Source organism: Armigeres subalbatus, chromosome 3, assembly GCF_024139115.2.
Source record: "Armigeres subalbatus isolate Guangzhou_Male chromosome 3, GZ_Asu_2, whole genome shotgun sequence".
NCBI lineage: Eukaryota > Metazoa > Arthropoda > Insecta > Diptera > Culicidae > Armigeres > Armigeres subalbatus.
In genome coordinates, this window is record NC_085141.1 from 346,283,306 (window position 1) to 346,299,365 (window position 16,060).

Here is a 16,060-nt window from a genome sequence, read left to right on the forward strand (position 1 = left end):
ATGCTTCAGCATAGTCATGGTAAATTGTTGAGAACTGAAACAGAAAAATCTTTTAACATTTAACAGTTTCTTTGATTTGCTACATGAAATTCATTTCCATTTTCAATGAAATGAAATTTGTAACAAATCGTGTTTGTAACAACTATATGATCATGGTGGAGAGCAAAGTTTCTATTTCCAGTCCGCGGTCAAAACACAACATGCTGAATCTTAAACGGATTCAGTTCCGCTGTGTCCGTATCGCGTTAGGTTGTATGATTTCGGCTCATAGATGAGTCTGGAAGCAGTCTTCACGAAAACATGAACCGCGTTTGAACAAGTGCAGTTTTCCCGTGTGCAAGTTCGCACTCAAACATGCATAGGTACTAGATCCAAACCGAGTTTATCATAAACCGAACCAAAATCGCACCCAGTTTGAACACGAGTGTGAGCCCAAGTTCAAGCACACAGGCTTGAACATGGAAGATTAAACATCAGTTTACTCACAGTATGCTGTTCATCTGTTCATTTTGGTCAAATGGTTTCTCTTCTTGAGTAGAGGTGCTGGACTAGTGGTAACTTGTTTGACGTTCACTCAGGACACTAGTGTTTGCGGGTGGTTGAATAGCTGAATAAGATATATACCGTTTGCGCTTGGTCCGATATCTCAATATCACAACATTTTTTTTATTCAACATTTTGCATAAAATCTTCAGATATTATTTCTAATGTTCATAACAACTAAATATTTTGCATTTGCCCCGTCTCCAATGTAATGACTATTTAAAGTATCCTTGCGTTTATGTTCTAAATGAGGTAACATACATATATTTCTGTTTGTCTGTCTAAAATGTAGACCCCTAATTATTTTATATCCGTTACATATGCAAGCATGCATTCCGTTTTGTTAGATACGTAGGATTTGCATATCGTGAATAAAATATACTGCCGCTAACCGCAAGTCGAGCACATCTGTATATGGGTCTCCATATACAGATGTGCTCGACTTGCGGTTAGCGGCAGTATAGATGTTGATTAAAAAAGTTCAAAGACACACTTTTAGTGGGGGAGGGTGAAGAACTGGTTGTTAACCAAAAATTTAAATTGATAGAAATTTAAAAAGATAGTAGGGGGGGTCTGTTCATAATGTATTCTATATTGCTATGTACAAATAATAAGCCGATGACATTATAAAATACAAAGGAAATTCACAAACGATGGTGCTCCAGGGCAGTAATGAGCCCACAAATCCTTAAACATTAAAGTCCTATAAACTACATGGCTCTCATAAAAGATAAAATCTTCAAATAATACAATCTAAAAAAATACGAAACTGGAATGAAAGCCCTGTTGATCATAAGGTTCTTCAAAAGGTCGAAACCCCAATCTCCATGCAATCTAGAACTTCGCTTCAGATTCTCGGTATGTTTATCAAGTACCACCGCGAAGTAAGAAGAATAAATTATCCCCTTAGAAACGTGTCAGAAAAATCTTACCCCCTAAATTTTAGAAATATGAACTGATCAGTTTTTTTGAGGTTGCAAAATCCCGGAATCCTAAGCAGAATTGTTCGAAAATGGAACAAAAAGCTCTGCTCAGAGCAGATTCGAACCTAAGACGTCGTGAATGAAAGGCCTGAATCAAGACCTCACCTCTATAAACGCTTCGTTATGCAAGTGCAAAAAATGTGCACAACATGTTTAAATTTTTCATACCTTCATTGAAGTTTGGTTTAAATTCTCTTATTCGCAATATGAATATCGTGGGGCATCGAAATCCGTACACTTAAGCACCTTAGTATATGAAAAAGTCATTAGAAAATTGGAATCTAATGTAAATAAAAGATATTATTTCTAATGTTCATAACAACTAAATATTTTGCATTTGCCCCGTCTCCAATGTAATGACTATTTAAAGTATCCTTGCGTTTATGTTCTAAATGAGGTAAAATACATATCAAGCATAATTTTTTATAACGACGTATGTAACAATTATGATGATTCGAGAAATCCTTTGCAGAAAGTTGGCAAAACTTTTCTTTGTCATTGACACAGGAGCATGAAGGTTTCTACTTTTGAAGTGTTTCACATTTACTCATTAAAAACTAAAAAAACATGATAAAATAACGAATTAAATCAACTACTCCTGACTCGAAATCCGTCCACCGTGGACGGATTTCGAATCAAAGGATCAAAATCCGTACAGCTATTTCTTAACTAAATATTTAAATTGAAACAGTCTGATTGACTAAACTACCACTGTAAATAGTTCTTAAGAAGCGATCCCTTCGATTTGTATTCCGCTTATCTTTTGTAATGATTTGCAATTAGCAATTAAAACACAGTAACTTTTGGTGCAATTATGCTCTACCCGAAAACAAAATGGCGGCACAAACTCCGCGTTTGGTGGGTGGAGATTTGTTTTTGATTTTTGTGGTTTTAATTTCAAAGCCTTGTTTCCAATTCTATGTCCTAAAAGCTTACTGTCAAGTATCTGAACAGGATAAGATTAATTATTCCTACATTAATTACCTTCAACCTCCTTCAATTTATTGATATCTCATGAGGTGGACGGATTTCGAAGCTGTACAGATTTCGGTCCCGCACGGTAACACAGCTGGGAAACGTGAAGAATCAACAATAGTTTCCCTAGCAACCCGTTCATTTACCCAAGCGTAGCATTCTGGTGTGCAAGCGCACATGTTTGAACCCAAGTTTAAACCCAATGTTTGAACATTGTTCATTGCGCCTGGGAGCAGTGTTATCCAACACTCAAGGCAAAAAATCTGCTCTTTGATTTTACTCCATCTAAACGGTTCGAGACCGCATCTCTCCATCATCGGATACGTCCCACGCTCGCCAAGTCGTTTTGAACCTGGTCTGCCCATCTCGCTCGCTGCGCTCCACGCCGTCTCGTACCTGCCGGATCGGAAGCGAACACCATCTTTGCAGGGTTGCTGTCCGGCATTCTTGCAACATGTCCTGCCCATCGTACCCTTCCGGCTTTAGCTACCTTCTGGATACTGGGTTCGCCGTAGAGTTGGGCGAGCTCATGGTTCATTCTTCGCCGCCACACATCGTCTTCTTGCACACCGCCAAAGATTGTGCTAAGCACCCGTCTCTCGAATACTCCGAGTGCTTGCAAGTCCTTCTCGAACATTGTCCATGTTTCATGTCCGTAGAGGACAACCGGTCTTATAAGCTTTCCAGGGAAGCTGTTCTCGTCCATAATTTTCGCCTTAAAATCAACGAACAGATGGTGCATTGGGACCTGGTATTCACGGCATTTTTGAAGGATTTGCCGTACAGTAAAGATCTGGTCCGTTGTCGAGCGCCCGTCAACGAAGCTGGCTTGATAACTTCCCACGAACTCGTTCACTAATGGTGACAGACGACGTAAGATGGTCTAGGATATCACTTTGTAGGCGGCATTAAGGATGGTGATCGCTCGAAAGTTCTCACACTCCAGCTTGTCGCCTTTCTTGTAGATGGGGCATATAACCCCTTCCTTCCATTCCTCCGGTAGCTGTTCGGTTTCCCAGATTATGACTATCAGTTTGTGCAGGCAAGTGGCTAACGTTTCCGGTCCCATCTTGATGAGCTCATCTCCGATACCATTCTTACCAGCTGCTTTATTGGTCGTTAGCTGTTGGATGGCATCCTTAACTTACCTCAAGGTGGGGGCTGGTTGGCTTCCATCTTCCGCTGAACTGACGTAGTCATCTCCTCCGCTGCCTTGACTTTCACTGCCTGTACTCTCAGCGCCATTCAAATGTTCCTCGTAGTGCTGCTTCCACCTTTCGATCACCACACGTTCGTCCGTGAAGATGCTCCCATCCTTATCCCGACACATTTCGGCTCGCGGCACGAAGCCTTTGCGGGATGCGTTGAGCTACTGATAGAACTTGCGTGTGTCTTGAGAACGGCACAGCTGTTCCATCTCCTCGCACTCCGCTTCTTCCAGGCGGCGTTTCTTTTCCTGAAAAGGCGGGTCTGCTGTCTCCCCTTCCGTCTATAACGTTCCACGTTCTGCCGGGTACCTTGCTGCAGCGCGACCGCCCGCGCTGCGTCCTTCTCCTCCAGAATCTGTCTGCACTCTTCGTCGAACCAATCGTTCCGTCGACTTCGACCCATATACCCGACGTTGTTCTCCGCTGCGTCGTTAATGGCTGCTTTAACTGTACTCCAGCAGTCCTCAAGAGGGGGCCCATCGAGCTCACCCTCTTCCGGCAACCCCAACATGTGCGACATCTGGATTTGGTTCTAAACTGTAAACAACAGTGTTAATTCTCTACCACCTTTTTGTTATGGCGAGGCAATTTTTATGCACACTTTTGTGTTCGATATTTTATCAAAATTAAACACTCAATCATGCAGCAATATAACGAAGTGGTATGCTTAAGATACCTGCTTGATTATAGGGACTCGAAAAAGAATTTATTTGTAGTAAGTAACCGAATATAAAAATGTTCACATTAACGATTGGTTCTAAGCTTCGATGCAGAGTACACGAGCTTTGTTCGCCAGTGACAGGCGTATGAGGCCCTTGGGCGGCCATTACCGCCCACGGAAAACTAGACAGCTCGAGGAGTTGAGCAAGCCACGACATGAAGGGGGTACACTTTTTGTGTGCTCCATATTTTATGTTAAAGTACGCGTTTGGTGGTTTTTTGTCATTTAATCAGCGATATTTTCATTCAAAAAAATCATTTCACATACCGTGCCTTGCAACAAAATGACAACTTTTGTGATCATTTTCCAAGGCTCTATAAATATAAAAAAATTCTACGCAGTACAAAACAAACAAGTGCTATCAAAGCATTCATCGCCACAATCCACCACGTGGCGGCCAAATTTTCAAAAATATCTTAGTAGCTTTTTTTCTGCAGGTATGTTTTTCTTAGCCGACTATCTGGACTATCTGGCACTTATTTTTCGTTGCGACTAAAAATAAGCGAAGGAGTAGATTTTTTTATGCACGGTACAATATATCTCGAAGCATTTTTTTTTTCGACTATCGGAAAATCTTCATAGCCAGGATAGTCTGTTACGGACGACATCATGTGAACCGATCCTGTTATTCTGAAACGTTTTCAAGATCCTTCACCGGAACAGCTTTTCGGGACGCACTTATCAACACGACAGGGACGATGCTAGCCAAACCGTTGACACCGTCAATCGAAAATCAGCCTCAACCAGCTAGACAATGTGAATCCAGCGGATAAATCCAGTCAACCTGAAACCTGGAATAGATGATGAGAGTACCCATACATCCTGAAGACAATGCGGCTCAAAAAAGGGAATAGTAGAAGCTATAATGGACATTGGAGAGTTGAAATTCGTCTGCTACTGATTCCAACGCACTGGTTGAAAAATGGAATCGTAAGTGCGCCTCAAATTTGGTAAGTTTTTTATGATTTTATTTACCCCATTCCATTTGTATATATTCAATTCCATATATTTCCTATTATCACAAAACAGATAGGCATGATAGAATAAACTGCAATTTTCAAAGTAGGCTCTTTGCGTATCAACAATCGACGAACGGCACTCCCGTACATCCAAAGTGAAAGAAAGAGACATCGAAGCATGCGATGCTGCTCTGTCTTATGCACGTTGTTCAGTAAAGTTTGACTTCCACCGCTAGGTTCGCTAGCGTTTCAAAATCATGGAAGGACCACATTCCATGGCGAAGATGCCTATATGTTATGTGCTATTATAATACATATATCCTTTACCTGTGAAAGCTGTTTCGGTTCCGAGTGCTTCTTTAGGCAGATGATAGGACAGTCATAAAATAAAACACTTTGTAAGGACGTGACCAGGTGTGTGGAGAAAATCCATCTACGATTTGTGCAAGGGTTCTATGCAATGCTATCAATAATTTTCAAACGATTTTTGCAAAACCGTAAAAAAACTATCGAACAAGAAAATCGAGAATAAGTGTGTAACAAGCATGGTCAGATCAACATTCACCTTCTGTAGCGTACACCCGCTCAAACACGTGTGACCAACATTGACTGTGCCCCAAGAAAATACTTCGGTTGATGTTTTGTTTGACCGTGTGTGGAGTTGTTCGAACGAACGACCATTTCGACAGTTGGCGGCTCGGATGTAAAAAATTAAAATGGTTTGATTTTGTTTTGATCTGTCGAGGGCGGAGTCAAAGTTCGCTGAGCATGTTTGAGCGTTTGTTGTGAAGTCGCACAAACCCCCATATAGTTTTTCATGATTGGTGTTCAAGTTGGTGGCTGTCCTGTCCATATACCACGTGGACAGTTCAGGAGGAGGGGTTGTATGGCGAATGTCCACGGTTCATACAAATTTTTGAATAAAATATATGATCAGTTGTTCACGCTGAGGGATGGGGGATTGTTGCGAGGTGCGAGGTGCGTCAGTAACAAACCCTGTTGATGACAATTATATTGCTAGGCGTTCCTCGAATATTGATTCCTTGGTTCTTAATGCCTTGTGCGATAGCGTAATTGTGAGCGTTCTCAATAGTCTGCCCCTGAAGTATTGATTGAGGGCCCGAGGGGTACGGACTGGCGAAAGGGTTTTGGTTGTAGTGAGTCGGGTGAGCTTCTATATATTACCCATCCCCACATTACTTGAGTTAACCTGCTCAGGTTGCTGTAACCTTCTCAGATTTACGTTCACTCTTCATTAAAAAATCGGTAGTATAAGTTTTATCAGTGATAAAACTGTAGTATGAGAACAATACCCCTGTAGCTGGTCCTCAGATTTATTTTTCACGCGAAGAAATGATCATTTGATCCTTCTTTCTTGTTAAACACGCAGACCGAAATGTGCACAGGCGTTAAAAACCAAGATTCTATCATTGCCGGATAGGGATTTTTCTTTCACAACAGACCCCAATTAAACGCCCGCTTGACACAAAGCGATTAATTTCGTTTCTTACTGCCTATCATTCTAAAACTACTTTATTCATTCTCATCTTAGTTTCCTTTCTCTTTTTTTTGTATCTTGTTATCATCATCCTAGACTCTACCTACACATTAACTTAAATTGGCATTTTAAATTACGAATCAGTACACACACAATAAATTAGTTTTGGGGAGCATCGGAAGTTCGTATTTTCTGCGCATCACCTTGCGCATCCTCTCGTCATCGCGCGCGCAAAAGCCACAAGTTTGATTCGATCCGACTTCGATGCTTTTTCCCGATCGGTTTCGGTTGATTGCTACTGTTATGATGATCTTTTTCCCCGCCTTTGACGACGAAATGCGGAGATCGACCGCGTGCGCACCACGCCGCCAATGAATGTGTGGCGACACGAAAAAGAGAGATTATTTCCGAGTTTTTTGCTTTGCTACATCGCATATCGCAGTTATTTGCGCGGATAATTTCACACTGTCGTTTCCTGTGCGTGCCGGTTTTTTTTTTTTCAAATAAAGTAAGTTCAATATCCGAGCGGCTTTTGATTAAATCATATGTTTCGGAAAGAGGGTTGCGAAGAAGATCAATCGAAAAGATCGGCAAATTTTAATGCGCCCATGTAGCTAACGAGAGAAGACTGACCAGATCGCGCACTGATGATTCGGTGGACACATCTAATTTTTATCATTTTTATAGCTTTCAGGTGATTATGTCAATTACGGAGTCTGTGAATTTGACTGCAACAACTTAATTTCTTAGTTTCTGGGGTGATTCATATTTCCGTTCGCTATTAAAAATCCTAATGCAATCTGCAGATATAACATAGGTCTATAGGCACACCCCAAGACAGTATTATCTTACAGTTTTTTTACAGTTTTTTCATCAATCGAAACATTGTCGCTCATATCTCCATCTTCATCGTGACTATGCTAGTTGTGAAGTTTTTTCTTTTGGGTTAACCTTCATCAGAGTCGAAAACTTAGTTCTTCTTTTGGGTTGGCAAAGAAGACGAGGTGGTGGGAGACGCGGACGACGTTGACGATGGAGGTGCCGAAGAATCCGATTGCGGGTTACCGGATTGGCTTCCGGGACCAGACTCATGTCTGTGGGTTGTCACCTTTCCGTCCTTATCGAAGAAGTGCGTCGTCTGGGAGAAGTGTCCTTTGTCGTTGTTGAATGAGGTGAACGTGGTTTGAACCGTTTGGCCACCCTCGTCGAAACGATTGTCCAGGTTACCTCCGTTGCTGTAAAAGGAAAAACAGGTATTCAAATATTATTGCAAATAGGTACATATTCTAGTTCAAAACATGCAATAATAAATCATTTTACTAAAAAAAGTTCCATAAAGCAGATTTTAGGTATCTATCTCTACGTAAAACTAAAGAATCTGCGATTGTTGCAGGATGAAGTATGGCTCCAAACCTATGAAGATTCGCAAAAGGTGAGCGTTTACGTACGAAGATGAAAGGGACAGTGACATGACTCACGGGTGGAGGAAACGCTTAGAAGAGGTATTTGAAAATTATAAAGAAGATTGCAATTGGAGGTATCAGATGACTTCAGGTATTGAGATGACTTGAAACAAAAGCTGGAGGCAAACGCACTAAAACAATCGCAAAATAGTGAATCAAGAGGCAAACGCTCGAGTCCACTTATTTGAGACTGTAAAAATGACTTTCGTTCAACGGCTTGAAGCCATGAAGAAAAACGCTCTTGGCATCAACTGCTTGTCAGCAAAGACACAACACAGCGCTGCATCAAAAACCTATCGTCCGAAATAGCCAATTGATTCCACCCACCAAACCAACAGATCCACGAAGTTTGTCTTCGTACACTCCAGCAATCGTCAGCAGTCGAGTAAACAGTCTCTGCAACCAGTAAGGCAATCCCAAGCCACCGAGGTCACTGCCCCACAAATCAGCCACTTTCGATGCTCTTTACCGATCTCGAGCATATCGTTCATGCAACGGTTCTTTTGTCGATGGCTCTGGTTAAGGTATTCTCTTCACCTGGGTCCTCTCTGTTACTTCTGGAATTTCTCCAGGAATCCTCCAAGAATTTTTCAGAGATTCCTCCGGAATTCCTCAGGTAATTTGTACAGGAATTCTTTTGGGAATTCCTCTGGGTATTCTTCCAGGAATTTCTGAGGGAATTCCCCAGGTAATTGCTCTGGAAATTTCTCAAGGAATTCTTCCGGAAATTCTCCATAGAATTTCTTCGAGAATTCTGGATATTGCTCTGGGAATTCCTCACACAATTTATCAGGGCATTCCTTCGGGAATTTCTCAGGCAATTCCTCCGGAAGTGCTCAAAGAATTTCTTTTAGCATGTCCTAGAAAACTCTCAATAGAATTCCTCAGAAATATTTTCCGGGATTTCTTCGGGAATTCTTCAGGGATTTCCTCAAAAAATTCTTCAGGAACTCTTTAGTGAAGTCCTACGGGAATTCATCAGGGCAGTACTCCGGGAATTAAGCTGAACCTTTCTCAGGGATTCCTCCCGACATTCCTATATGAGAACTCTAGGGAATTCCTCTGAAAATTCCTCCGGGTATTCTTCCGGGAATTTTCTAGGTGATTCCTCCGGGAATTTCTCAAGGAATTCTTCCAGAAATTATCCACAACATTTCTTTGAGAATTCTGGAAATTCTTCCGGGAACTCCTCGGGGGATTTCTCCAGAAATCTTTCAGGGAATTCCTTGGGAAACTCCTCCGACAATTCCTCCAGGGATCCTCAGATAATTTCTACTGAAATGTCTTAGGATACTCTTCAGAGAACTATTTAGGGAAATCCTCCAGAAATATCTGGGAATTCCTTTCCTTCGGCAATGTCTCAGGGATTTTTTCCGGAAATTCCTTGGGCAATTTCTCCGGAAATTCCTCTAGGAATTACACTGGCCAGCATAATAAAGTGCCCACTTGCCGTTTTTCATACAAAATGGTCAACTTTGGAGCTCTAGATCTTGGGTTCCCGTGAACCGATTTGGCTGAAAATTTTACCAGAGCTCAGATATAACTTGAATTTTAACATATCTATGTTTCGAGCATATTGACTCACAGGGTTAAAAATTATTGCGGTAATACCAACGTGAATTTTTTGGTCGTAAATTGTTTTTTAACTACCTCGATAACTCTCTCTCTAAGTGTACAGGTATATATAGCAAACTTTTTTGTATTGGCAAAATACGCGTTTTTGCTGAATATGTCATCAGTCTACAACCTATAGAATTCAAGATATTTAAAAAATAAATTTTTGCCAAAAAATTCACTTTGGTAATACCGCAATAATTTTTTAACCTGTGAATCAATATGGTCGAAACTTAGATATGTTAAAATTCAAGTTATATCTGAGCTCTGGTAAAATTTTCAGCCAAATCGGTTCACGGGAACCCGAGATCTAGAGCTCCAAAGTTGACCATTTTGTATGAAAAACGGCAAGTGGGCACTTTATTATGCCGACCAGTGTACTCCGATAATTCTTTCGGGAACTCCTACAAGAATTCTTCAGGAAAATTTTCCGGGAATTCCTCAGGGGGTTCTCCGGGCATTCCTTGGGGATTTCTTCGGGAATTCTTCAGTGAATTTCTCAGGGCGTTCCTCCATGAGTTGCTCTGGGAATTCTTCAGAGAATTCTTAAGGAAATAATCCGGGAATTATTCAGGGATTTCTACGGAAATTCCTCTAGGATTCATCAAGTCTCATAGAATTCCCCAAGAAACTTCTTAGAGAATTTCTCCGGGAACCTTTCCGAGAATTCTTGAGAAATTTCTCTGACATTTTTTCAGGAAATTCCTCCGGGAATTGCTCTGGGAATTTCTCCGAGAATTCTTCAGGAATTTATCCGGGAATTCCTCCTGGATTTACCTCCGGGAATTCTTCAGTGATTTCCTCCGGGAATTCTTCAGAGAATTTCTCAAGGATTCTGCCGGGAAATCTTTAGGAATCTTAGGGAATCATCGCAGACATTATGGAATACCTCAAAAAAATCCTCAGAGATTGCTTTAAGAATCCCTCCTAGAATTCCTCCGGGAATGTATCAAAGAATTCCGCTGGAAACTTATTCGGTCTTTATTTTTTTACTGTGGTAGAGTCGACTGTAACGTTCAATCATAAATTATGAGTAACACGGTTACGCAGTCTCATCTAATTGAAACGAGTTTTATTTATCGTCCGACGTTTCGACACGGGATTAGTGATAGTTTATGATTAGAATTCTTTAAGGATTGATCATCTGGGAATTTTTCAGAGATTCATCGCGGAATGTCCCATGGAATTCCTCAGGGAATTTCTCAGAGATTTCTCCGGGAATTCCTCCTGGAATTCTTCGGGGAATAATTCAGTGAATTCCTCCGGGAATGTCTCAGACAATTTCTCAGAGAATTCCTTCGGGAATCGTCGCCACGTTGTTGCTCGGAGAAGGTCTCGCTCACTAAGTCATCACCCAAAAAAACCTGGTGTGACTGTTTCTTTTATCTACCAACTATTTTTTTAAAGTTTTTTCATTGTCTTACATTATGTCTAACTCATTTTAGATATTCTAGCACAGCGGTTCTCAACCAGGGGTTCACCTTCGCTGGCCCCAGGGGGTACCTCGAACAAAAGTGCGTAATGGCGGATGTATTACAATTATTATTCAATATTATTGATAAAGGTTAGACAATTGGGTATTTTTTTATTTCAAAACTTTGTCTTGCACATAATATGTATGGTGATCAGTAAATTGAAACCATTTGAATCCTGCCCTTCTCAACCAGCATAGTATATGAAGGGCGGCAGGACTAAAGATCAACAGGATAAAACGTCGAATGAACAAATTTAAAAAATCTTCGATCTCTCGAAAATCTTGATCGAAACAAAATAATGTATGATATGTTAAGAATATGCTTCTGAACTAAAATCTAGAGTATAAAGGTTCTGAAGCCACTATTTGAAGGCTTTTTTTTTAAAGTCAGTTGCTTGATTGCACAAGGATTGTAAGCCTCAATCTATGATTCTCAGAGGGCTCCTTGCAAGCAGCTCGGAAGCCTCCTTTTAGGAGACCTCCTTTCTTGGAGGCTTGGACGCCTCTTTTCAAGTGGCACGGAACCCTCCTGTCAATAACCTTGGAAGCCTAATTTCAAGTGGCTCGAAAGCTTCCTTTCAACCTTTCAAGAGGTAAGGAAGCTTTCTTCCACGAAGCCCACAAGCCTCCTTTCATGAGGTTCAGAAGCCTCCTTTCAAGAAGCTCAGAGCCCTTTTTTAAGAGGCCCGGAAGCCTCCTTTCTTACGAGGCCCAAAAGCCTCCTTCCAAAAGGCCCGGAAGCCTCCTTTCAAGAGGCCCAGAAGCCTCTCTAGAAGCCCGGAAGCCTCCTTTCAAGAGGCCCGGAAGCCTCCTTTCAAGAGGCCCGGAAGCCTCCTTTCAAGAGGCCCGGAAGCCTCCTTTCAAGCGGCCCGGAAGCCTCCTTTCAAGAGGCCCGGAAACCTCCTTTCAAGAGGCCCGGAAGCCTCCTTTCAAGAGGCTAGGAAGCCTCTTTCAAGAGGCCTGGAAGCCTCCTTTCAAGAGGCTCGAGCCTCTTTCAAGAGGCTCAAGCCTCCTTTCAAGAGGCCTGGAAGCCTCCTTCAAGAGGCTCAAGCCTCCTTTCAAGAGGCTCAGAAGCCTCCTTTCAAGAGGCTCAGAGCCTGCTTTCAAGAGGCTCGGAAGCCTCCTTTCAAGAGGCTCAAGCCTCCTTTCAAGAGGCTCAAGCCTCCTTTCAAGAGGCTCAGAAGCCTCCTTTCAAGAGGCCTGGAAGCCTCCTTCAAGAGGCCTCAAGCCTCCTTTCAAGAGGCCTGGAAGCCTCCTTTCAAGAGGCTCAGGCCTCTTTTCAAGAGGCTCAGCCTCCTTTCAAGAGGCCTGGAAGCCTCCTTCAAGAGGCCTCGGAAGCCTCCTTTCAAGAGGCCTGAAGCCTCCTTTCAAGAGGCCTGGAAGCCTCCTTTCAAGAGGCCTGGAAGCCTCCTTTCAAGAGGCCCAAGCCTCCTTTCAAGAGGCCCGGAAGCCTCCTTCAAGAGGCCCGGAAGCCTCCTTTCAAGAGGCCCGGAAGCCTCCTTTCAAGAGGCCCCAGCCTCCTTTCAAGAGGCCTGGAAGCCTCCTTTCAAGAGGCCTGGAAGCCTCCTTCAAGAGGCTCGAAGCCTCCTTTCAAGAGGCTCAGAGCCTCCTTTCAAGAGGCCTGGAAGCCTCCTTTCAAGAGGCCTCAGCCTCCTTCAAGAGGCCTCAGGCCTCCTTTCAAGAGGCTCAGGCCTCCTTTCAAGAGGCTCAGAAGCCTCCTTTCAAGAGGCTCAGGCCTCCTTTCAAGAGGCTCAGAAGCCTCCTTTCAAGAGGCTCAGGCCTCCTTTCAAGAGGCTCAGAAGCCTCCTTTCAAGAGGCTCAGGCCTCCTTTCAAGAGGCTCAGAGCCTCCTTTCAAGAGGCTCAGGCCTCCTTTCAAGAGGCTCAGCCTCCTTTCAAGAGGCTCAGAAGCCTCCTTTCAAGAGGCCTCAAGCCTCCTTTCAAGAGGCTCAGAAGCCTCCTATCAAGAGGCTCAAGCCTCCTTTCAAGAGGCTCAAGCCTCCTTTCAAGAGGCTCAGAAGCCTCCTTTCAAGAGGCTCAGAAGCCTCCTTTCAAGAGGCTCAAGCCTCCTTTCAAGAGGCCTCAAGCCTCCTTCCAAGAGGCTCAGAAGCCTCCTACCAAGAGGCTCAAGCCTCCTTCCAAGATGCCTCAAGCCTCCTTTCAAGAGGTTCCTGGCCTCCTTTCAAGAGGCTCAGAAGCCTCCTTTCAAGAGGTTCAGGCCTCCTTTCAAGAGGCTCAGGCCTCCTTTCAAGAGGCTCAGAAGCCTCCTTTCAAGAGGCTCAGAGCCTCCTTTCAAGAGGCTCAAAGCCTCCTTCAAGAGGCTCAGAAGCCTCCTTTCAAGAGGCCTCAGAAGCCTCCTTTCAAGAGGCTCAGGCCTCCTTTCAAGAGGCCTCCTTTCAAGAGGCTCAGAAGCCTCCTTTCAAGAGGCTCAGGCCTCCTTTCAAGAGGCTCAGAAGCCTCCTTTCAAGAGGCTCAGAAGCCTCCTATCAAGAGGCTCAGGCCTCCTTTCAAGAGGCTCAGAAGCCTCCTTCCAAGATGCTCAGGAAGCCTCCTTTCAAGAGGCTCAGAAGCCTCCTTTCAAGAGGCTCAGAAGCCTCCTTTCAAGAGGCTCAGAAGCCTCCTTTCAAGAGGCTCAGGCCTCCTTTCAAGAGGCTCAGAGCCTCCTTTCAAGAGGCTCAGAAGCCTCCTTTCAAGAGGCTCAGAAGCCTCCTTTCAAGAGGCTCAGAAGCCTCCTTTCAAGAGGCCTGGAAGCCTCCTTTCAAGAGGCTCAGAAGCCTCCTTCCAAGAGGCTCAGGAAGCCTCCTACCAAGAGGCTCAGAAGCCTCCTTCCAAGATGCTCGGAAGCCTCCTTTCAAGAGGTTCAGAGCCTCCTTTCAAGAGGCTCAGAAGCCTCCTTTCAAGAGGCCTCAGGCCTCCTTTCAAGAGGCTCAGAGCCTCCTTCCAAGATGCCTCAGGCCTCCTTTCAAGAGGTTCTGAAGCCTCCTTTCAAGAGGCTCAGAAGCCTCCTTTCAAGAGGTTCAGGCCTCCTTTCAAGAGGCTCAGGAAGCCTCCTTTCAAGAGGCTCAGAAGCCTCCTTTCAAGAGGCTCAGAGCCTCCTTTCAAGAGGCTCAGGCCTCCTTTCAAGAGGCTCAGAAGCCTCCTTTCAAGAGGCTCAGAAGCCTCCTTTCAAGAGGCTCAGAAGCCTCCTTTCAAGAGGCTCAGGCCTCCTTTCAAGAGGCTCAGAAGCCTCCTTTCAAGAGGCTCAGAAGCCTCCTTCAAGAGGCTCAGAAGCCTCCTTTCAAGAGGCTCAGAGCCTCCTTTCAAGAGGCTCAGAAGCCTCCTTCAAGAGGCTCAGAAGCCTCCTTTCAAGAGGCTCAGAAGCCTCCTTTCAAGAGGCTCAGAAGCCTCCCTATCAAGAGGCTCAGAAGCCTCCTTTCAAGAGGCTCAGAAGCCTCCTTCCAAGAGGCCTCAAGCCTCCTTCCAAGATGCTCAGAAGCCTCCTTTCAAGAGGCTCAGGCCTCCTTTCAAGAGGCTCAGAAGCCTCCTTTCAAGAGGCTCAGGCCTCCTTTCAAGAGGCTCAGAAGCCTCCTTTCAAGAGGCCTCAGGCCTCCTTTCAAGAGGCTCAGAAGCCTCCTTTCAAGAGGCTCAGAAGCCTCCTGTCAAGAGGCTCAGAAGCCTCCTTTCAAGAGGCTCAGAAGCCTCTCATCAAGAAGCTCAGAAGCCTCTCATCAAGAGGCTCGGAAGCCTCCTTTCAAGAGGCTCGGAAGCCTCCTTTCAAGAGGCTCGGGAGCCTCCTTTCAAGAGGCTCAGAAGCCTCCTTTCAAGAGGCTCGGAAGCCTCCTTCCAAGAGTCTCAGAAGCCTCCCACCAAGAGGCCTCAGGCCTCCTTCCAAGATGCTCAGGAAGCCTCCTTTCAAGAGGTTCAGAAGCCTCCTTTCAAGAGGCTCAGGCCTCCTTTCAAGAGGCTCAGAAGCCTCCTTTCAAGAGGCTCAGGCCTCCTTTCAAGAGGCTCAGAAGCCTCCTTTCAAGAGGCTCAGAAGCCTCCTTTCAAGAGGCTCAGAAGCCTCCTTTCAAGAGGCTCAGGCCTCCTTTCAAGAGGCTCAGAAGCCTCCTTTCACAAGCCTCCTTTCAAGAGGCCCGGAAGCCTCCTTTCAAGAGGCTCGGAAGCCTCCTTTCAAGAGGCTCGGAAGCCTCCTTTCAAGAGGCTCGGAAGCCTCCTTTCAAGAGGCTCGGAAGCCTCCTTTCAAGAGGCTCGGAAGCCTCCTTTCAAGAGGACTGCTGACTGCTACTGCCATGGATTTGTTTTTCTTTGACTGAATGGCAAGATGAATGGTAAAAATAAATGTCAACAATGTCCGTCAATGAATTCTGAGAATAACTAAAACATCATCCTAAAAAAAACTTCGTGGACTTCTTTGCAGCATGATGTGTATTCTCTATAGTCATTCATTATCATTTGCCTCTTAAATTTTAATATCCATCGCTTCAAGTTCGCTATGCTGCCTATATCGTGATTTATAATGCCAAACTTATAATTATTATTATGATATAAACGCACCTGCATATTAGTCGAAGAAGTCGACAAGTGAATGATAGCTCTTGAAACACATCAAATATATCATCTTCCCGTCTCATTTAATCACATC

At 44.0% G+C, this 16,060-nt stretch overlaps 1 protein-coding gene across 1 annotated transcript in view; it reads right to left on the bottom strand.

Moving 5' to 3' along the window:
- Nucleotides 1–6,887: 6,887 nt before the first annotated feature.
- The window catches only part of LOC134225953 (uncharacterized), a 47,416-nt gene continuing 38,243 nt past the window's right edge, over nt 6,888–16,060 (bottom strand). The window contains exon 5 of the mRNA XM_062706415.1: nt 6,888–8,122. Coding sequence (XP_062562399.1) covers nt 7,858–8,122 — 265 coding nt within the window. The 3' untranslated portion in view covers nt 6,888–7,857. The remainder of the gene's footprint in view (nt 8,123–16,060) is intronic.